We start from the raw sequence: 24,326 nt of genomic DNA, 5'->3' as shown, positions 1-24,326 counted from the left end.
GATTTGCAACAGTTACTAAAGACACTCAGGAGGTCACCACCTCTTCCGAGTACTATAACCTGATCGACTTAAAACATCAACATCTTTGCGATGAAAAGCAAGCAAAAGCTTGAGTTTTCGTTGAGGGGCATGGCAGGGTGGCAAATATTAATGATTGGCCATTAAACAGGAAGTTGCTTTGACTCAGCTGTACATGATCGACACTGCACTCATGTTTGGTAAGAGTCCTGGCCTCAACACATACACATGACAATATTCATATTGTTTTTGTATTGATTATTATTAGGGCCCGAGCAGGAAACCTGCGAGGTCCCTAGTGTTTTTGTATTGATTATTTATTATTAGGGCCTGAGCAGGAAACCTGCGAGGTCCCTATTGTTTTTGTAAGGATTATTATTTTTTTCCTTTTTGTTTCTCCAAAATTCATAATCTATGGTCGTCGTGAACGTCCACCACTAGGTGGCGCTATAATCAAGGAAAGTGTGTTTTGGCTTATAAATCCCATATAGTTTGTCGCACATTCAAAAACCTTACATCCACGCATTCCCTGATTTGTGATGAATCTTGGAATATAGGCCATGCCCATTTCTGCCCACCGTTTTTTTCCACAAACTCGCAAAATGTCACAAACCTACTTTTTCAAACTCCTCCCTGGCAATTTCACCAATTTGCACCAGACTTTGCACACAACATCTGTGGACATGAAAAGTTAATAAAATAATTTTGATAGTCCAAACAACGCCCAAAATGTAAAACAACAATTTCCTGCACATTGTGGTCAAACAGACAGTCTTGCGTATCTTGACGAAATACAGTCCGATTACCACAAAACTTTTCCTAATTGTGTTCCATGGCCCAATGACGGTTTGTGCAAAATTTGGCGCAAATCTGCCAATAGGTGCCGCTTTTATTGCTGAATGACAAAATGACAGCTTGACTGCCTTCACTGTTGATTTCTCAATGGAACTTGTTGCATGAACAAGCCCCGACAGCAGCACGCCCTGACAGCAGCATGCCCTGCGAGGGCCCGTTCATCACTGCTTGCAGTTTTAATTTATGATTATATTCTACTTAGTTATGGTATATTTCAATTATTTATGATTTTTACGAGTGACTTTTATAATTAGTGATTATTATTTGGGACATATTTACATTTTGATGACTCAGCATCTTACTCTTATATGTAATATGACCTGATTGAAAGGTCAGCTGAGGTTCACTGATGTTTCTATGAAATGTACCTTCATGGTTGTAAGCTTTTCTCTGGGTTTGAACATTGTTGGAAACTTTTAGGATAATGCAAAAAGACAGCTCAAGAAAATATATACAGTAACATAGGTCTAGTCATTTTTAGTATGTATGTATTAATAGTAATGTAATGTATCTTAAATGCCAAATATATAGTATTGTTGTCAAGATCTTAACTTATGATAAAAAAGACCCTCTCAAATGCACTGGCCAAAGAGGCCAAGACTGGGTAAATATTTCATTCAAAACATCTTGGAACACCTGACAAACATGTAAGGCAAGATTTAGATGTATACATTTTACAAAAATGTGTTCCTCATCTATCAGAACTCATATTAATTCAGTCCCTTAGAAGCAAAAATAATGAAGTTTGCAGTTCTTCTTTCATTGCTATTCTGCAGTTCCAGGAGAAAGTAAAGTGCTAGTTAGCGACTGAGGGATGAGACATAAACTTGAACACAGTGTACAGCATACTATCATTTACATTTAGGGCATTTAGCTTTTGTCCAAAGCAACTTACAATAAGTACATTTGTCACAAGAAAGAAACCACGACATATCACCGTCGATAAAGTAGAAAAGAAAAGAGAAACAATTTTCAAGCCCTCATCTGAGCAAAGTAGCTGCTATTTATCAAGGATACCATAAGTACAAAAGTGCTATGATGAAAGTGCTATGGGTAAGAACTTACAAGTGCATATAAATAAATATTTTTTTTGTGGGGGGAGGGTGGGGGGTTGGGAGGGAGTCATGCTATGCGGGGCCGAGGTGAAGTCTGAACAAGTGAGTCTTGAGTCTTTTGCGGAAGATGGGGAGCGATTCTGCTGTCCTGACATTGGTCGGGAGTTCATTCCACCACTGCGGCGCCAAAACAGAGAAGAGTCGCGACTTCACTGAGTGGCCTTTGTTTGCTCTCAGCGATGGCGGTACCAACCGGCCAGCTGATGTAGAGCAAAGTGCTCGCGTTGGGGCGTGTGGTCTGACCAGTGTTTGGAGGTAGATGGGTGCAGTTCCGTTGACGGCCTTGAAGGCCAGCACCATGTTCTTGAATCTGATGTGGGCCGCAACAGGAAGCCAGTGGAGGTCACGGAGGAGGGGGGTCACATGGGAGAATTTGGGTAGATTGAAAACAAGGCGCACTGCAGCGTTCTGGATATGTTGCAATGGTTTAGTCTCAGAGGCTGGGAGTCAAGCCAAGAGAGAGTTGCAATAGTCCAGGCGGGAAATGATCAGCGATTGGACCAAGAGTTGCGTTGCATCCTTTGTGGGGAAAGACCGGATCCTGCAGATGTTGTAGAGGGCAAATCTGCAGGATCGGGCAACTGCGGTGACGTTGAAAGTGCAGGATAGTCCGTCGTCGAGGATCACACCCAGGTTTCTCGCAGTCGATGCAGGCGATACCGTGACGTTCTCTACAGTGACTGCCAGGTCCATGTGAGGGCAGTCTTTTGCTGGTATGAAGAGGAGTTCACTTTTATTGAGTTTGAGATGATGCGCAGTTGTCCAAGCGGAGATGTCTGCCAGACATTCTGAGATGCGTTGGGCAACGTGAGTATTGGAGGATGGGGGAAAGGAGAGGAACAGTTGGGTGTCATCAGCATAACAGTGGTAAGATAATCCATGTGATGTGATTGCAGTGCCCACTGATCTAGAGTATATTGAAAACAGAAGCGGTCCGAGTCCTGAGCCTTGAGGGACGACAGTTTCCAGGGAGCAGGGTTTGGACGAAGAGCCATTCCACGTGACCTGAAAGCGCTAGCAAACAGCTCACAGTGCACCCGGACAGCGTGGTCATTGCAGCTGGGGACTTTAATCATGTGGACTTTAAAGGAACTTGGGGCAGGGTTTGTAAAAAATTAACATGCATTTTAAGTTTTTTAATGCTAATGGGTGATGAAGCGTTCAAAACCAAAAAGAATGAGCCCACCAACGTATCTCTCCATTGCCTTGAACAGGCTGTGTGCTGCATAATGTACTGCAATTCGGTGTCCGAATTTCCCAAGCAGTCTTGCGGACGTGACGTCCAATGATGCTGAATGCGCGTCCTTGGATACGGGAAGAAGACAAAAGCGCGGTGGACCCAAACTAGTGTTTGGGTGGTAATGGATTCTGCTACGGCCAGCAAACGACCCACCACCACATAAAGTCCACTAAAAAGTCATACTAAGCAGAAAAAGAGGGTTTTATCAGCGGTATGTCGTGAGTCAAAACGAAATTACGACCAAAGCCGGGCTGGCACCCGAATACACATCAGATACGCGTTCAACTAATGGAGGCAGCTTCAACTTGAATTGGGACTGAAAACAGATGCTGACATGGCTCATTTCCTAGTAACCAGTTAAGAAAACATTACAGGTCATGTTTAGAGCTTGATTTGAAAATCATACGAGATCACCGAGGACTCGGAGTGACCTAACGTGCTAAGTAGTGTTAGCTGCAAACATGTAACTCAGTCCACCGCTGTGTAACACTGAATAGTTACAGATGGACATGGTCCTCTAGTCTGAAACCGAATAGTTAGAAATATGTCCCCTTATATATGGGACCGAAAGCCCAACCTGTTATCCGGGAGGTGACGTTAGCAGCTGGCTATAGCCACTGGCTAATGGTTTGTTTGTGTCTGTGTAGCAACATTAGCCACTTACTCACAGCAATCCCATATCAGAGACGATATTTCTGTCCCCCAATATGCCGTCTTTGCTTTCGCCTGTGCCTTTCAGACCGTAACGGTAAATCGCCGCGCTAGTGTGTCGCTACACCCAGCGAGCCGGCTTCCCAGCTGCTTTGTGTGTGAAGGGGATAAGGCATCAGCTGCACTGTTGTGAAGAGTTCATGCGTGCTTCCACACCGGCTTGGCTGATGGCTGCAGTCACCCTAATGGCCGCAACGGCCGTCATGTCACTATTGAGTCTTATTTCTTGATCCTGCCCCAAGTTCCTTTAAACTGGTCATGCCGAAATTTCACAAAAATGTGACTTTTGCAACTCGAGAGAGAACTCGACCAAGTCTACACCAATATCCCAGGAGCATTCAAAGCAACTCCATCTGCACACCTAGGCCAGTCAGATCACATCTCTCTCAGCCTGACCCCAGCGTACAGACCACGGATCTGCAGAGAAAAACCCACCATCAAAACAGTGCAGGTATGGACTGAGGAAGCCACCTCAATGCTGCAGGACTGTTTTGAAGACACAGACTGGGGTGTGTTTGCAGAGGGGGCAGACCTAGAGGAATATACTGACTCTGTCTTGGGATATATCAATTTCTGCACAGGAAATGTCACAACACAGAAGATGGTTTAACACAAATGTGAGAGCACTACTGCGGGAGCGAGATGCAGCCTTCAGGTCAGGGGACAAGCAGGCCTACACTGAAGCACGGGGGAATCTCCACAGAGGCATCAGGGAGGCAAAGCGGGAATACAAACAGCACATTGAAGAACACTTCAACACCAACAACTCCCGCAGCATGTGGAATGGCATCAAGGTACTGACGGACTACAAATCCACCAACCTGCTGCCTGAGGATGGCGCCACACTGCCTGATGCCCTAAATCAGTTCTTTGCTCGCTTTGACACCCAGAGGCAGGAAGCAGCTCCACTTTTCACCCTAGCTGATGAGGAACCAGCGCTGGCCCTTGAGCAACATCAGGTGAGGACCGTCCTGAGGGGAGTCAATGTGAATAAGGCAACTGGTCCAGATGGAGTGCCCGGGCAGGTTCTGAAAGCATGTGCCGACCAGCTTACAGGCGTGATTACCAACATATTTAACCTGTCACTACAACAAGCTGCTGTCCCAACATGCCTCAAAACCTCCACGATCGTCCCGGTGCCCAAAAACTCCCCTGCAAAGTGCCTAAATGACTACTGGCCTGTAGCACTAACACCAATTATTATGAAGTGCTTTGAGAGGCTGGTGCTCTCACACCTAAAGGCTACTATCCCACCTGACCTGGACAAGCACCAATTTGCATACAGGACCAACCGCTCCAAAGAGGATGCCATCATAACAGCCCTCCACCCCGCCCTGAACCACCTGGAGACACCAAACAGCCATGTGAGGATGTTATTTGTGGACTTTAGATCTGCATTTAACACAGTCATCCCCCACAAGCTGGTCTCCAAACTGTACATCTTGGGTCTCAGCTCCTCCCTGTGTGCATGGGTCATGGATTTCCTCATGGACCGTCCACAGCAAGTCAGAGTGGGCAAAAACATCTCCTCCACCCTCACTCTCAGGACTGGAACCCCTCAGGGCTGTGTGCTGAGCCCAATGCTCTTCACACTATTCACACATGACTGCACCCCTGTACCCCTCAACCACTGTCATTAAATTTGCCGATGACACGACTGTAGTGGGCTTGATCTCAGAGGAGGATGAGACAGCTTACAGACGTGACGTGGATCATCTCATACAGTGGTGCGGAGTAAACGACCTCATCCGCAACACCATCAAAACCAAGGAGATGATCTTTGACTTCCGTAGGACTAAGGTGGAACCCCACGCCCCCCTACACATAAATGGGGAGACAGTGGAGGAGGTAGAAAAGCTGAAGTTTCTGGGAGTCACACTGTTGAACCAGCTGGCATGGACAAACAACACCATGCAGCTGGTCAAGAAAGCTCAACAGAGATCTTTTTCCTGAGGAAACTGAAGCGGGCCAAACTACCTCCAAAACAGTGGCGGCTGCTGGTCTTTCAAGGAGGGGAAGCTCATTTTTAGGCTACTGTGAAGTGTGACCGCCTGTGAGTGTGAGTGATCATGACGGGGGGAGAAGCTCCGCTGCTCGTTGGGGAAAGAAACCGCAGAGTGACAGAACAGAGTCGCCAAACACAACGCTAGTCGTTTTTTAACAAAGACACAATTGCTGGGGATCGGTAAAGTCTCCGGATCAGTTCAGCACAACAGAATGAAAAACTTGGAAAATGCTCCGGTGGATGTTTATTCTTCAAGATCGCTGATTCGCTCATTTAGCTGTCAATCAAAAAAGGATTCCGCCTCAGACAGCTCATCCAATCATCATGCAGAAGCCGAGCGTCCGGGCCAGCCCACTGCCCCATAGACCCCCAGAGACGCTGAGCGTCCGATGGGCGGGACAAAGCCCAGCATTTATCCAATGAGCGTCTAGTTTCGCTGCAGTGGAACAACCCGCTCTACACTTCCCCATTGAAGTCAGTAGAAGCTGAGCGTCCGACTGTGTAAAGCGCTGTGGCGCTGCGGGGATGAATGAGAAGGAAGTTGCGCCAGTTACCTGTGATAAGTAGCTGATTCTGAACAAAAGATGAAGGCTTTCTAGCGCGTATTTAGTCAATGAAATGTACGCACAGCAGTAAATATTTCACCACTTTTTTTTTTTTGGGTGACATTTTAGAGGAAGCTGAGCTTCCCTTGCAGTCTTAGAGCAATCGCCTCTGCTCCAAAACTACTCCTCAACTTCCACAGAAGCACCATAGAGTCCATCCTGACCAACAGCGCCACAGTGTGGTACGCCAGCTGTACAGCCGCATAACGCTATAGTCTCCATCGTGTGGTGAAGGCGGCTCAGCGCGTCATTAGGTTGGAGCTCCCCGGACTGGACACCATTTACACAAAAAGGCTCAACAAGAAAGCCCTCAGCATCCTCAGAGACACCACACACCCTGGTCACTCCACGTTTGAGCTGCTACCATCTGTCAGAAGGTTCAGGACAATCAGAACCAAAACAAACAGACTGAGAAACAGCTTCTACCCCAGAGCTGTTGCCTCCATCATCCCATTTCCATCATAACAGTCACTGTTATACACATGCATGTTATACATGCTGCTGCTATCACTTATTATTATTATTATCATTATTTGAAGCTGCACTGACACCTTTCTGCTGCACAGACACTTTCTTTCTTTTATATATACTGCTGCTCTTGTCTTGTTTTGTTGATCTCCATGTGTGCCTTTTATATTTTTATATATTTTATATTGTCTAACTTATGTTGTCTTTAACCGAGAATAGTCGAACAAAGTTTTTATTGTACACCCTGTATAATGACAATAAAAGAGTCATTCACTTGAAAGGTGCGATTTGTCATGTATGATGCGAACCAGGCTAGAGCAGAGTCAGCAATGCCAAGTTCAGCCAGAGTGGAGAGGAGGATTTGGTGGTTGACTGTGTCAAACGCAGAGGATAAGTTGAGGAGGATGAGGACTGATGAGTGGGACGAGGCTCTGGCGGCACGGAGTGAGTCACTGTGAGGAGGGCCATCTTAGTGGTGTGAGCAGTCCTGAAGCCTGACTGATTAGGGTCAAGGAGGTTGTTCTGTGAAAGGTAGGAGGACAGTTGGTTGTAGACAGCACATTCCAGAGTTTTAGAGAGGAACAAGAGAAGAGATACAGGTCTGTAGTTTCGGATGTCAGCCGAGTCAAGGGTGGGTTTCTTTAGGACTGGCTTTACTGTAGCTGTCTTGAAAGGAGCTGGAATATGGCCTGAAGTGAGGGAGGAGTTGATCAGAGTGGTGAGGAAAGGCAAGATGTCGTGCGAGATGTTTTGGAGAAGAGAGGAGGGAATTGGGTCGAGGGAACAGGTGGTGGCACGGTTAGTAAATGAGGAGCTGATGTCATTTACTTTCCCAGTAAAGTAAGTTGCAAAGTCATCAGCAGTGAGGGAGGAGGGAGTGGGAGGGATGGGAGGGGTGAGGAGCGAAGAGAATATGGAAAATAGATATACATATACTTAATAGCATAAACACAACCACAACTGTGATTTCACTTTGAATATACAAAAGACTTAATGACTGAATATATTTGCTCCATTCATCAATCAATCATGAAGAACTTTTTAAACTGTTATGCAGTTTCCTCTTTTTGGGATGACTCAGAACATTTAGATGTGGCTTCCATTACCCCTCATCTCCCCTTCACTCTGCTGCTGCTGTTGCTACCTCTATGTCCAGTTCTACTACAATTATTAATCCAGATTTAGTCCATTTAACACATTCAGAGTTAAATTTTACTCTATTATACTGTTGTTGGATAATGAAACTAACAAATAGATAAATATAGTGTAGTATATTACAGAACAGTAAGAACTACTTGTTAACACCTTTGTTATTAACACCTGCTGCTTGTCTTGAAGCAGCACTGAACTGCCATGTGATGCTTCCAACTCTTTATCTGAAGAAGTACTTAAAACTATCTCCACAGAAATCAGGGCCACAGAGAGACAGAAAGAGCCAGAGGTGTGAAAATAAAATCTAAAAGAGCAAGTGGAGGAGACGAGAACAGGAAGAGAGAAAAAAAAAACCTGTCTAGGAAATGAGAACACAAAGGCAGAAGTGCAAGTGGTTGCTGTTAAACAGTATCGTGGGAGAGAGTGTCGGAGGTGTTTAGACAAGAATGACAGCAGGTTTGGTTGAATAGACAACAAATATACTTGTGAGAGGAAAGAGGAAGTCATTTAGATTGATGGGTAGCAGCAGCTTGTTTAAAAGCGAGTGAAACTTTGGATCCTGACTACAGCTGAATATGAGGTGAGTATTTTTTTAAAAACAGTGATAAAGTAAATCCACTAATAACTGCTTTTTCTCCCACATCATTTTTAATGTCTTATGCTTAAAAACGTGCTTGTTAAATGCACAACAGTACTGCTTTGTATCAACTCTACACTCAACGTTGCCTAACAAGCTCTTTAGTTCTGACAATATTTCCTGCTTTAAGCAAACGTACAGAGTTCATCGGAAGGGTTCTGTTTTACAATTGTCACGCATGGAATGAAAATATCAGAGCTGTATCTGTGTTTGCTGTGTATTTGCATATTTTTAAATCGTTGATAAAGATTTTGAGGGCTAATGCTTTTTAGAAGTTTGTATTTTACTAGCAAGTGTCATGAGGCAGTCCATATTAGGCAGCATTGCACTAAGCACAGGAAGTGGTCAAAACATTGAAACCTTTTTGGCAGGAAATGAAGATTTCCCACAGGCTACAGACTTTGCAACAAGACTGAAAATAATTCATTTTCACAATGCCACATAGAGTATATAGAAATAAATGCATTACTGCTGCAATTGTATGTATTTTCCTTTTCCTTACTTTTGCAGGAAAACATTCAAACTAACACAATAAAAATATGTGAAAGACTGTGTATAATTAGTTTTAAAGATATAATCTACAAAAAGATATGCAATAATACGTCTTTGTCTAGTTATTTTAAAGTGGTTGAATGTAACTAAGTATATTACTTAAATTCTCTACTTAAGTACAATTAGGGTTACTTGCACTTGAGCATTTGCATTTCATTATTCTTTATACTAAAATATTATTGTTTATATTATCAGTAATAATCACAAACTGATATATCATCATAGATAAGATTTTTACTTGTAATAGAGTATTCTTGCATTTTGTTATCACTGTTTTTAGTAAAGGATCTGAATACTTCCTCCACTTCTGATACACCATGTCCGTTCTATGACTAGTAGGAATCTATATCCAGTTGTGAAAGAATTATCATTTCAAAAACACTCAGTGTTGAGTAGGGCTCTTGATCTTTTGACATTTTTCAAAATGGTCACCCATAGAGAATGCCTTGCTTTGAAACATGAACTTTTAACAAAAACACTTAAACCAGAGAAGCCAAAGTTCACAAATGTAGGTGTTGTACATTAACTTTGTCTGAAGATAACACAGTCTAAAATTGTCAATTACTAAATCAGGAATTATTTGATTCACAAACAAAATCACCTAACTACACATTCAGTGCCAGATGTTGGTACTTGACACTTTGTGATACTACGCACACTGTATACCAAAAAAAGCATTGAGGTGTGATACCCACTTGGGTAGGACCTTCCCTGTGTGTTATTTTTCCAGGTCATCTGAAATTAAAAGATTAACAGCATTAGCAGTTTTAGGAGAGACATTAAAAATTACTTTAACAAGTAGCTATGTACTGTAAATCTTACTTTGTTTTACGTTGTATACCGACCACATAATTATCTACTCAAATGTAGCACTTTTCCAGCACACATGTTGCTTTTGCTAAACCTTGTACATATTAGGCTTCTGGGTTGAAATTCTGCCATAATTTCACACCAGAACCAGCAGGAGCCAGTTTCAACATCAGGTGCTAATAAAGTGCAAATTGTTCTCATTTGTAAATTTTTTATTTATTTATTTGTATTTATTTATTTATTTTAATTATGCTTTTTTGGGGGGGTTTCGTTGTTGCACTAAGGACTAAATATGAATATTCATGGCTTACCTGTTTAAAACCAGGTATCCATATCTGCACTACATCTCACCTACTACATATGTTGCTCTCTAGTACTCATACTCTATATCACATCATCTTTCCCTCCAACAGTGAGTCCAGTATATGCCAGGTGAGGGCGACCGTCATGCTGTATGATGACACCAACAAGCGTTGGGTGCCGGCGGGATCTGACAGTCCGTCCTTCAGCCGCGTCCAGATCTATCACAACCCAACGGCCAACACTTTCAGAGTGGTAGGCCGCAAACTGCAGGCCGACCAGCAGGTACAAAAAAGTATACACAAATAAAGCCAAACAATCGTGTTCACATGTTCTGGTTCGAAACACATACAGTAAAGTCTCTCTGGTTGAAGGCTACACACACTAAACTGCATGATTATTTAATGTGCCTGTAATTCCTTTTTCTTGAAACACTGTATAATAATAATCTCAACAATGCAGTTTGACAAGAGCTTCTGAAAGATCATATAATAGATTTTAAGTTTGCTGAAGTTTGACCAGCAGAGACCTACATTTGTTGTATCTTGCATAAATCAAATTATAACTTACTATTGAACTGTGGGATTCACAGTAGAGAAGTTCGGTATCACCTCTCTTCTGTTATGAGCTGATGATTAACCTTTCCTTTTAAACAATGTATCACCATTTAATAAACTTAGCTGCATTGTATTCTGTTCAAATCATACAGACTTATTATACAGATGGAGAAAATTATAACTTTTACACCATATGTTGATGAAGGTTCTCAGTCATCCAGGTCATGGTAAGTGCTGTATCATAGGCAACTGGACTTGTTTCAGTTTCTTGAAGATGTTTCACCTCTCATCCAAGAGGCTTCTTCAGTTCTAATTAACTGGAGGGGAGTTGCAGGCTTTTAACTCTGTGTGGGAGTGTCCTTCCAGAGTCAGTAAGGACATGTGTGAGTTCTGAGTTTCAGAGTTATTAGGACCACTTGTGGGTTGTTGACCCAACCGGCCTTCATGGATGAGCCCATGTGTGAATGGTTGTTAAGCTGTCTGGGGAGGAAACTCAGTACTGCATTGTAGGTGGGTGACAAGTAATGTCTTAGGCCACCTCCTCTGTTCAAAGACAGCCGTTCCAGTTCGACATAGATGGATTCCTTTACTCCTCTTTCAAACCATCGGTCTTCTCTGGCCAAGATGTTTACATTGCTGTCCTCAAAGGAATGATTTTTCTCCTTGAGATGTAAGTGGACAGCAGAGTCTTGACTCACAGCCGTGCTTCTGTCTGTAGAAACCTTTCACTTTATTGGAAGTAGGTGGTCATCAGACAGAGGTGAAGTAAGGCACAAATTTGGTCTGGGGTAAAGTTGGTTTTGCTGGACAAGGTGCTGTCCTGTAGCAGGCATTCCTTCACCATCTTAACTGGAATGACCGTCTTTGAACAGAGGAGGTGGCCTAAGACATTATTCATCAACCACCTACAATGCAGTACTGAGTTCCCTCCCCAGACAGCTTATCAACCATTCACACCTGGGCTCACCTAGCCCTAGAAACCCACATGAAGGCCGGTCGGGTCAACGACCCACAAGTGGCCCTAACGACTCTGAAACTCAGAGCTAATGCGTGTCCTTAACGAGTTTGTAAAGACACACCCACACAGAGTTTAAAAGCCTGCAACTCCTCTCCAGTTAGGAAGAACTGAGGAAGCCTCTTGGATGAGAGGTGAAATGTCTTCAAGAAACTGAAACAAGTCCAGTTGCCTGTGATACAGCGCTTAAAATTTTACAACATATATTGTAACACTAACAGTTAAATGCAATTCAAGCAAATGTGCATTCACTAGTGATCATTTGAATTGAATTTGAATGATCTCACATGTGACCTCTGACATTTGCATTAATTGCAGCACATATGTGTTCATGACAATTCAAGCTTTGACCAACACTGTCTCAAATCCTCAATATAGTCACTATCTTTTGCATCCTGTTAATGCCAGGTGGTGATCAACTGTCCTATTCTGAAAGGGATGAAGTATAATCAAGCCACACCAAACTTCCACCAGTGGCGAGATCCCAAACAGGTGTGGGGGTTGAACTTTGGCAGTAAAGAGGATGCTGCTCTTTTTGCCAACTCTATGATGCATGCATTTGAGGTACTCAATGGACTGGCAGGCACAGGTAAATACAGAAATGCACGATGAACATTAAATCAAGGTCAGAAGTGTGAAGAATTTCTGTTGCTCATACTGTCAACTTTATAAAGACAGTGTCGTAAAGGCATACATCTAAATCTAAATGGTTATGTTTTTAAGTTACTAAATATGTATAGTTAAAAAAAACATATATTTGCAAACATTTCAGCTGATGACACCGAATTCATTGTACACTATTATTTTTTTTGCAATTAAAATCAATGTGAGCCTATAGTTTAGGTGGATTTCCTCTGGGCTACACTCTTGCTTGTGTTTAAGGTTTCTTTGAGTTCAAATAATCTGGATGCAGTGGAGCACACTTGCCAATTACACCCAACGACAATTTTCTTTTGCTCAGGCCCAGCTCAGAATGAACCCTCTGCACAGGAGCTGGAACACCAGAGAAGGTACTGTTCAGTTTTAATGACACTAAGGCAGAAACTGTTTAAACTACTTTTATCATTGATTGCTGTCTTGGTTTATATTTCTCAAATAATTGTTTATAAAGTTTTCTGAAAATTTTGAAAAATGCCACAATTTCCCAAGGCCTACATTGACATTCTGCAGAAAAATGCTATGCTAATATGTGGACAATGATTACGCACTAATCCTAACATTTGAGAAGCTAGACCCTGTTTGGCTGTTATGCATCATAAATGGCTCCAATGATTAATTAATGAATGAATCAATCAGTCCTTCCTGGCATAGCTGTGCACTCAGCTGTGGAAAAAGCTAAACAAAAATAGGAAACATCACTTAAAAGCTGCAGGGTTTTCACCACAACAGGAGCATATCTTAGCTTTGAATTGCCTGTTGATCTCTGTACAGACTAGAGCGTCAGAGACAGGAGCAGCAGGAGAAGGAGCGCCTGGAAAGAGAGAAGCAGGCCGTTGCTGCTGCATCTGCCCCTCCTGCTCCTCCAACCCCACCAGCTGCTCCACCAGCACCCCCACCACCTCCAGGCCCACCGCCTTCCTCTGGAGCATGCCCACCTGCCCCTCCACCACCTCCTCCTGGGGGAATTGCCCCACCAGCACCACCCCCACCACCTGCTGGAGGAAGTGGAGGGGGTGGGGGGGGGAGTGATCTAGCTGCAGCTCTAGCGGGAACCAAACTGCGTAAAACAGTCAAGGTGAGGTGCTGATAGCTGTTTTCTCCTTTATGTATTCCACAAAAGCAATTACCCTGAAGCAGACTTGCTCTACTGTATGAGCTAGTATAAATGGGATCATGCCTAATGAGGTGTCCATTATCAGAAATGAATGGTCGGTGTAGATGCCATTAATTCCTGATTATGGACACCTTGGGCTCTATATTATGCTTTGCAGTGTGCATATGCTCTGATTTTATGATTTGAGAGGCTGCTTTCAGTTATTTTAAACATTTCCACGCATGCATTAATGTCACTGTAACAAATATCGTGGCATATTTAAATTAAAAAAACTAAAAGCCGTAGTTATAAACTCTACAAAGGAAACAGAATTAAACTTTTAGTTTCTGAAAGAAATATGTTTAGACAGGATCTAAGGATTTATCAGAACAGCTGCTTCGTGCCAAACTATTTTACTGTCTGAATCTGGATTGTGTGTGTGACCTTCTGATGGGCCAAAGAACATAGATCATTTAGTAACATGAAATACTAACCGATCCTGTTGGCGAGTCAGGAGTTTTAAATAATCAATTGAGAATTTCAGCTGTTCCTCATGTGCAAATGTACATGTTAATGTAGAGATACGTTACAGCTTTACTACGCCTAGCCTACTCCACTATGTCAGCGTTACCATTGTCTTTACTTGGTCTGTATACAATCACATTCATGCACTCTTAACAAAACAGCCCTCTGTGTATCCATCTGTGGCACAGCTTTCATCTCACGGAGTAAACTTATAAGTGGTTTGTGATCTGTGCAAATCAAACATTTTCTTCCATACAGATACTTGTGAAAATGCTGTACTCAAAATAACAGCTACAGTAATCTCTGTTAATCAAGCTGGGACAGTACAGTATCAGTTCTTTGTTTTCACACACTGCTGGATTGTAAAAATTCTTTTGATTTCTCCTTTTCCTGCTCTGGCCCCCAAGACCACAGTTCACTCTTCTCAGTAGTTGGTGCAGAGGTGCCAGTAATGTAAACAAGTTTGGAAGGAACGTATTGTAGAAGTGGAACAGTCCCAAAAACGCTTTGAGTTCTGTCACTGAGGTGGGTGAATGCAATTCCTGTACCGCTGTCACCTTTGCTGGCAGTGGATGCAGCCCTGTTTTGTCCACTCGATATTCTAAGAATGTCACTTCCTCTTCCATGAACTGGCATTTGCTCCTTTTCAAACGTAGTCCTGCGTTCTCCAGCCACCGCAATACTTGGTCCAGTGTGTGGAGGTGATCCTTGTCATCCTTTCCAGTTAGAATGATGTCATTGAGGTATACTGCCACATTTCCGATTCCTTGCAGTACACCTTCCTTTGTGTGCTGAAATATGGCTGCACTGGAACTGACACAAAAGGTTAACCTTGTGTATGTAAACAGCCCCTTGTGTGTGTTCACTGTGACATGCTTTCTTGATTCTTCATCCAGCATGATCTGTTGATGAGCATGTCTAATTTGGTGTATCTTTGCTGTGAAGCTCTTCAGCATCCCTAGCTCCTCCTTAAACGCTGACTCGTGTTCTGACAAAACTTCCTGTAGAGGGTCCTCTCTGTCCTCTATCTTATGTACTGATTGCAAGTCTAACTTGAAGGCTTTAATCCACCCTCGTCCCACTAGACTGTACCACTACTACTACTGTACACCACTGTTGTTGCTATGGCGGCAGCACATGGATGCAGCAGCCTCTCTAGGGATCAGCGAGAGTGAGAGTTTTGGGTGTCCTACCTATCCCAGACCTGAACAGACTGCAAAATTTACAGCTGAGAGGCTTTACCAAAAAATCAGGGTAACGCAGGCTGCTAAAACTATGACGCTTGGTTGTGATTTTGACATATTACGCCAGCACAGGATCTTATTGGAGCCAGCCAACCGTAAGAAGAGAAGACGAAAGTGGTGCGAACGTAAACCCAAGAGGGGGAAGAGAGCCAGTACCGTCGCTCCTACTCTCCAATGTCTGCTCCCTCGACAACAAGCTGGATGAGCTATGTTTGTTGAGAGAAACCCACAGAGAGTGGAAAGACTGCTGTGTGTTTGCTTTCACTGAAACATGGCTCCAGGACATTATCCCAGACGCAGCCATACAGCTGGAGGGGATGACGGCCTTTTGGGCGGACAGAGATGCAGCTACCTCCGGTAAAAGTCGAGGAGGGGGTCTGTGCATTTATATCAACAAAGACTGGTGTGTAAACGCCACGTTAGCCACTAAACACTGCTCTCAGCTGGCGGAGTTCCTCATCATGAAATGCCGGCCATTCTATCTGCCGAGGGATTTCACCATAGTGATTGTAGCTGTTGTTTACATAGCTCCTAGCACAAATGCTAAAGCTAATGCTAACGAGGCACTTGGAGGGCTACAAGATGCCATCAGTGAGCTCCTGACTAAACACCTGCATAGCTTTGTAGTGGTGGCAGGGGATTTCAACCACACCAGTTTAAAGGCTGTTTTCCCCAAGTTCAAGCAAGTTGTGGACGTTAAAACTATAGCACAGAACATGCTGGTCCTGGGGCCTCATGTATCAATGTTGCGTACGCACAAAAACGTGCCGTATGTCATTTTCCGGTCAGATGTATCAAAAGTGAAATGACCGTGGAAATGTGCGGTGCCCCACGCCAGCTTCATGGCTGGTGTACGCACGTTACATCACCTCCTGTGATTCTAGCACAGCTTGTGTGAGGACACGGCCAGTCGGGCGGACGTCAGCAGCTGGCGTAGAGTCGCCGGGGAGCATCGTGCTGGTGGAGACGCCAGGGCGCGCGGTGCCGGTGGAGGTGCCCTCTCCTGGCTCATCGTCTATTCAGAAATGATGATAATAAAAAAATGAAGTAATTGAAAATGAGTCAATGTGTTTATATCCTGGCAAATTTACGCACGAGCATTTGTAATGTGAGCAGCCTATTGTATGACCAGTATAATGACAACATTTCTGAGTTTAAAACATTTACCTTGGGTTAGGGTTAGGGTTAGGGTTATGGGCCCCCACAACTCCGGTAAGAGCTGTGTCATCCACAATAGCCGCCACTCTCTGATCAAAGGGGGTCAGTTCCTCCCTTCCTGTCCACCTTCACGTCGGACCATTTTTAAAAAAAATTTCAGTGAGCGTGTGCTGCTCCGACCCCACAGCGTTCACTGCCTCACAAACACTCCCACTCACATTTCTTTTTTTGGTGTTTATCCCTGACAAGAGGCTACCAAATAATACAGATCTTCGCGTCTCGACTTCATTTAATAGCGTTTAGAGCTCAGACTCGGTGAAGTTGCGCTTCTTCCCTTTACTCATGGTGTAAATCTGATGGTGCAGAGAGGGGAATCCCCGGTGCAGGCCCTATTTAAATTAATTTGCATATTTGAGGCTCAACAACTTCTTTGCATGCTTTGAAGCACCAAACCCGACAACCAGAGGGTGGGCTGGTACTTCTCTACCATCTATCGGGCCAGCCCTCACCATCAATGCAGCAGACACACGCAGGGCCCTAACCAGGGTCAACCCACGGAAAGCAGGAGGCCCGGATAACATCTCAGAACCTGCGCTGGTGAGCTAGCAGATGTCCTGACTGACATCTTCAACATCTCCACCAGTCAGGCCATCGTCCCCAGATGCTTCAAAACATCCACTATAATACCAGTAGCAAAGAAATCAGTTGTATCCTGTCTGAATGACTACCGCCCCGTCACACTGACACCAATTGTGATGAAGTGTTTTTAGCGGCTTGTCAAACCACACATCACAGCCAGCCTCCCTGCATCACATGACCCACACCAGTTTGCTTATCGTCCCAACCGCTTCACAGAGAATGCAATATCCACCACTTTGCACTCAGTCATCACCCATCTGGACTTGAAAGACACCTACGCCAGAATCCTGTACATTGATTTCAGCTCAGCATTAAATACCATCGTCCCCCAGAGACTAATGGAGAAACTCCTCCTACTCGGCCTGAACACCGCCACATGTCTCTGGATCCGGGACTTTCTGATGGAGAGAAAGTCGTCCCCCCGCCCCCTACAGGCGACCCAGCTTGGGTTGATCAAGCCCCAGCTTGTGTCCAGGTTGCGCTAACCTACATGCCACACCTCTCCCCTCCTGATCCACAGCCAATTCGACGCCACTTCTGCCCTTCGCCTAGGGCTTTTGTGCAGCAGCTTAGAATGTGCTCCAAGGTTCCTCTCCTCTGGCAGAGGGGGCAAGCTGGTGTCTCCACCTTCCCCCAGATGAAGAGGTTGGATGGACTTGGCAACACGTCGTAGACCGCCTGGATCAAGAATTTTATCTGATGGGGTTCAGCTTTCCACAGCTCGGTCCATGTGACCTTGCGCTCTGCAGCTTGCTCCCATCTCGTCCAGGCTCCCTGCTGCCGCATTCCCACCATCTGGCTGGCTTGCTTCTCCTCAACACCTGCTCACACCTCCTCAAGGATCAGCGACCTCCTCTCTGTCCCCTGTGCCTTGTTGTAGCAAGGTGTTCTACCGCTGCCTAGGCCAGCTCTTCCATGTGCCACTGTGCCCACCAGCACCCTTTGCCGTAGCCTTGCCTTTACGACGTCCACAGCCTCAGCAGCTCTCCACTTCCGAGAGCTGCCGAGGCTGTGGACGTCGCAGAGGCAAGGCTTGCGGATGACACCACAGTGGTGGGACTCATTCATAGAAATGAGGAATCACTGTACAGAGAAGAAGTTAAACATCTAGAGGGTTGGTGCAGAGAAAATAATCTGGTGCTCAATGCGGAAAAAATGAAGGTGATGATTGTTGACTTCCGGAGGTCTCAACCCAAGCACGCTCCTCTCAGCATCAGCATCAGACTCTTCGTTGGTGCCCCACCTTTCCACACTTCTTGTTGGCAAACCTGCAGTCTTTAGCCCCGCAATCTGTAGCATTTCCTCATGTCTGGCTGGGGTTTTGTGCGGGCATTGCTCACCTTGTTCACAGACCCTCTGATTCTGCTCCATTTATTACATTTCCACCATTGCATTATTTCACTTGGTTTAGGGTTAAAGTGATCTTTCATCAGACTCACCAGTTCATTGTACAAATGATCTTCTGATTTATCCAAGCTGAGCAGGTTCCTCATCCGTGCATAGGTCTGAGCATCCACACCACTCAGCAGCTCAGCTTGTCTCCTTTCTTCATCATCAATACCAATTGCGATGAAAAAATGGTCAAGAATCTCAGACAGCAGTCATCCTTTGCCCTAACTTAGGCTTTTATCCTCATCACCATATGTGATATCTTTGGATACAAATATACAGAGGCAAGAGACACCAGTTCGGCTGGCTTTAATGTCAGAAGTCAGAAGCAGTGGTGTAGTCTACGTGATACACAGGTATACGGTGTATACCCACTAAGAAATCTCCAGGATTTCCGTATGTCCACTTAAAACTGTTCAAAGATCCGTAACAATATAGTTTTGTGACAGAACTTTAACTTCAGTGATTTTGTTTCGCAAATACTGGGTAAATAACTGCAATAAAATAAATTTTTGAAGGGGAATGCATCTCCTCTTTTCACTTCCATTCATAAAATTCACCCTGTGCGCTCTCTTTTTTTTTTTTTTTTTCCCTTGTGCGCTCTTTGTATGTAGCTTGAGTTTGGCCGTGAGTCCGTGACCTATACCTGACGTCACCTACCAACGAACACGGTTGCTTGATGGTTATTTCCCTGGCTAGACAGTAGCTCTCAGCGTTGCAAGTTTAAAATTAGCTAACATAATGTAAAATTACTTTTCTATAGTATTGTAGTATATACCACCAAAGGAGATATGAAACGAAAGCAAACTACACTGTTAGAGTGTTTTCGTAAGCCTGGCCCTGAAGCTGTGGCTGCCGCTTCAGATGACACTACAGAAACCAACGTTACAGAAAAGGAGCCTGATGGTAACGCTACACCTGGTACGTGAAAGTCACATACAAGTTAGCAGATTTATTGTAACAGCAGGGGATTGTTGGTGTGCATATTGAAATATATTTACTGCTGTGCCATATCTAGTGTAACTGAAGTTAGCTAACTGCGAGCAATGTTCTCAACGTCCGTCATGTTTAATAGTTTTTGAGGCACTTGTTGTTTACTTGAGTATATACATTTTATGCTACTTTATACTTCTACTCCACTAGATTTCAGAGGGAAACATTGTACTTTTTAGTCCACTACATTGATTTAACAGCTTTAGTTACTAGTTACTTCTCAGATTAAGATTTTATATAGAAAACGTGATCAGTTTATTGGCTCCACCTTGACAAACTACAATAGTAAAATGCTACTTACACATTAATGCATCAGAATTAATAATCCAATTATATGATGCATAATGATGTAACACTCACAGTGGCAATGTTTCTGCAATATGAGTACTTTTACTTTTAATACTGTGAGTATATTTAGATAATGCTTATGTTTTTGAATGCAGGATTTTTTGAATGCAGGATTTTTACTTATTTTTCCATTGAAGATAAGATAAGTCAATATACTGTTTTAATTCCTCTCCTAATTGTGGTCTGTTGAGGACTGTATTTTTTTCTCACTCTCATCCAGACCATGATTAAAAAGCCCAAAGATCTGTGATGAACCCCCATGTGAAGCACACCATTGACTGTCAAAACAGTGGCTGACTGTCTCCTCCAGCCATGCGAAATCACCAGGGATGGTGATTAACACAAAAACACTGTGTAGCAAGTGCCAATGGTGAAAAGAATGTTTAGGCTAGTCAGAAGTGAAAGGCACGGGAGGACTGAATTATTCTGAGGCCCAGAATAAGAATGAAAACCACAGACAATGGAGTTTGCTAAAGAAGGTGTATTGTACACAGTGATAAGCAATATTTACAGAATATACAGTAGGCCACAAGCTTTGAGTTGATAGTTTGCATAGATTATGTCTGCACCTCTAATAAAAAAAAGAAAAGAAATGTTATCAGAGAACACACTTCTATGAAACCAATTGCATCAAATTAATCACACACAAATAGTAGACCACACTCAGAAAAAACAATGCAACGAATTGCTGCTCCAGTCCCAATAGTCCGATCCTGTCCACCCCAAAAGAGTGAGAGAGTCTGTGCGAGATGTGTGGGTATGAATTGTCCAGGACGGGGAGAGAAAAGGGGATTGGGCTGGTGATTTAGTGTGTGTGAAGGATGAATGGAGAAGATCATTGGTGTCCCACCACTCAGGCAGACATGTTGCTTCTGGATCCTGGTCGCTAGCTCGCCATCAAGGTCTCAGGAAAACCTGGCCTGTATAAACACAAGGCCCACTTTAAACAATCAAACATAATAAATAAATCACAGCTGTGTCATTTCTAGAAATATCAAAAAGCTCAATAGTGAATAAAGTGAAATAAAACATTGAATTCACTTAATACCACTAATATTTTTACAGGGCAAAGACATCACTTCTGGTTTAGGGTTAGCATTCCCATTTCCGCTTGCTAACATTAGCAACTAAGCTAGCGGCCCACGCTAACCGCTAAAAATAGCAGGGCTTCACAGTTTGAAGCACAGTTTAAATACACACTCCACCCATACACATTTATACATATACATTCGTAAACACATAACATCATAGAAACCTGTAACACTTTTACAAGAGCGACAACCAGAGCAGGAAGTAGCAGCTTAGCATGTAGCACAACAACACAGCACTCACCAACTCCGCCGTTCACTCAAGGCATACAGTCACTCAACTCAGATCGGCGGCTGCGGACGTCAAGCTCCGTCTGTCAGCTTCACTCCACAGATACACGCCACTGCCCACACACTTGCTCTCTCACACCGTCTGACTCTACCTGCTGCTGCTGCTGCTGCTGCTGCTACTACTGCCGTATGTAGCCTTACGGCTGCTCTGATTGGCTCATGAAAATCTCACGAGAGACACAAGATGGTGACGTCACTGCACAGGTATTTATGACCCGGGTTACAACTGTTTTAGTGTTAATCACCATCCCTGGTGATTTAAATTTAAATCTCTCCAGCTGTAAATGTCATATGCTGTTAAAGTCTTGTGTTGCTAATACATTGTTGATAATACATACCCAGTCTTTCAGAATGCTTTCAATTATGTGTGGATGCATGTAGCCTACTGTATGTGTTAGTGAGTGTGGTGGTGCTTATGGGGTGTCGGACGGGTGTGTACGAGGCTGGGAGGGAATCATCACAGTATACCCACTACAATAAACTAGACTACACCACTGGTCAGAAGGTCCAGCATCCGAGGACCACATCCCTGTCCCTCAATAAAGACGAGTGCCACTGTTAAACATCGTCCAGGTCCTGGCACACCTGGCTCTTAAGGGGAATTGGAGATGATACATGGATTGGTTTAATTCTAAATACAACCCCTTTGCGCCGTGTGCCTCACTTTGTGCCCAGATTATCTGACTTTTAACTAGCAAAATGGACTCGAGCCCTTCTCCCCCTCGCCAAAGGCAGATCAACATTGTAAAGGACGAAAGTCTGCTTGAAATAATTTACAGCTTGAGAATATTCTTGACAGTATTTGTCATTGTTTTGGATTGTTGCAATAATAATAAACATACATTTGCATAAAGCAAGAATATTTTTGTCCACTCTCATATTGATAAGAATATGAAAAACTTGAAAAATATCCCTTTAAGGTACATTTAGAATAGATTAAAAATGTGTGATTAATTTGCGATTAATCCTGAGGTATCCATGGAAAATCATGCGATTAATCGCAATTAAATATTTTAATCATTTGACAGCCCTTATATATGCAAGATCCGTGGTCCATTTTGGATCATCAAGTTCGGGAACATCCATTCTGCCATCTTCCATGAATTTTTTCACCTCTGCTCTTAACTCAAACTCTTCAAGCCAGTCACCCTGCTGCACCAGTGTACCTCAGTAAAGTACATCACCATATGCTGACTCGATTTCTTCTAAAAAGGGCCGGACCTGGCAGTGCTGTAAACTCCTGTACCTGATGTAATTGATATATTTCAGGACAACAGACATGACCTGTTCAAATTTCAAGCATTTGCTTCATGGTGCCTGATGATGTATAATGCAGTGCAAAACAACCAGCACTACCAGTCCGTTGTTTTTGGACAGGGCTCCATCAGTGCGAATGCCTACCAGTCTGTTCCATGGTAAACCAGCCCGCTCAATCGCGTCGCACAGCTGCTGAAATATATCCTTAGCTGTCGTACGGCCATGCATTGTTATTAATACCCCTGATGAAAATGGTTAGCTGGGCATTGTTGGTCCCGGTCTGTGCTTTCATTAAGCACCACAGAGTATGCAGTGAAACTTTGGGCTTTGTCTCGTAACTGTTCATAAATGTCACTTGATAACTCGTTTATCTGCTCTGTGTTTGCCAATAGAGAGATATTGTTGAACAAGCTCTTTTTTTCTGGACATAGAATATCAGTGACTTGCAACATGCAATCCTTCAGAAACGGCCCTACGGTTAAAGGCTTAATTCACTCACCAAATAACTTGCTTCAACTGCAGCATCAGCGTCTTTCTTCGCTTTATGGAAAAGACCTTGCTGAGACGATAGTCCGTCTTCTTTTCCTCTCTTCTGCCTGGTACTTTTCATGTTGTTCTCGCTGTTCAGTCGAGTAATGACACTTGAGATTATATTATATACTTATCCTTTAGAATGGCGAGTTTTTCCTTGCAAATCAGGCAGATAGCATTTCCACTGAACTCCAGGAAAAAATATAGCCACCAGTCTTGAAACTGTCTGTGTTTATCATTCACTTTTCTTTGTGGTTTGGAAAGAGACATCTTTGATTTTCACAGCCAAACAAGTACAACTCCGAGCAGTGCGGGCACCCGTGACCTTTGCCATTACATATTTTGCATCACATTAAATACATTTTTTTTTAAATATAATTGTGTTTTTTATTTCAATTGCATACGAGGGGGTAGTTTAAATTGGTGTGAAACAACAACAACAAAAAAAATGTAATAAAAAAAATAATTTTGTGGGCCAGATTACATTATATTTTTGACATAGGGTCACGGGCCAGATAGGAGGGGGGCTAGCGCAAACCAATTGTGTGGACTGAGGACCATCAGCGCATCCTGGAATGGCTAATAGACGGCATGGTTGAGCCACCAGTCCTTGGGTTCCTGGACATTCCACAGCCATTTATCCTCCACACAGATGTCTCAAACCAAGGCCTGGAGGCAGTTCTATACCAACGATAAAATTACAAACTCTGTGTGATAGCCCATGGTTCCCGAAAACTGACTGCCGCTGAATGGAATTACCATCTCCACTCAGGAAATTTGGAATTTCTCTCCTGAAAGTGGGCAGTCACAGAAAAACTCAGAGATTACCTGTATCATGCATCTACTTTCACTGTATTCAGTGATAATAATCCTCTCACATATGTCCTCAAGTGCCAAGGTCAATGCAACCAATTGCCGATGGGTTGCAGAGCTTGCAGACTTCAATACTATCCAATATCATGCAGACAAGAAAATGTGGATGCCGCTAGTCTGTCAGGAATGTCTGTAAAAATGACAGTGTGTACAGACAGTGTACTGAAGAACTTGCACCAGATTGTGTGGCAGTGACA

General features: G+C 43.6%; 1 protein-coding gene across 1 annotated transcript in view; it reads left to right on the top strand.

Moving 5' to 3' along the window:
* Positions 1–8,573: 8,573 nt before the first annotated feature.
* LOC311269886 (vasodilator-stimulated phosphoprotein-like) overlaps positions 8,574–24,326 on the top strand; it is a 35,509-nt gene continuing 19,756 nt past the window's right edge. Inside the window, exons 1-5 of the mRNA XM_084374388.1 lie at positions 8,574–8,749; positions 10,582–10,753; positions 12,449–12,629; positions 13,002–13,050; positions 13,472–13,775. Of these exons, the coding sequence (XP_084230514.1) occupies positions 8,745–8,749; positions 10,582–10,753; positions 12,449–12,629; positions 13,002–13,050; positions 13,472–13,775 (711 nt within the window). The 5' untranslated portion in view covers positions 8,574–8,744. The remainder of the gene's footprint in view (positions 8,750–10,581; positions 10,754–12,448; positions 12,630–13,001; positions 13,051–13,471; positions 13,776–24,326) is intronic.

Source organism: Pagrus pagrus (assembly GCF_965226575.1).
Source record: "Pagrus pagrus genome assembly, chromosome: 14".
Taxonomy (NCBI): domain Eukaryota; kingdom Metazoa; phylum Chordata; class Actinopteri; order Spariformes; family Sparidae; genus Pagrus; species Pagrus pagrus.
Note: the sequence above shows the minus strand (reverse complement) of the source record. Positions and strands in the feature narration are given on the sequence as shown.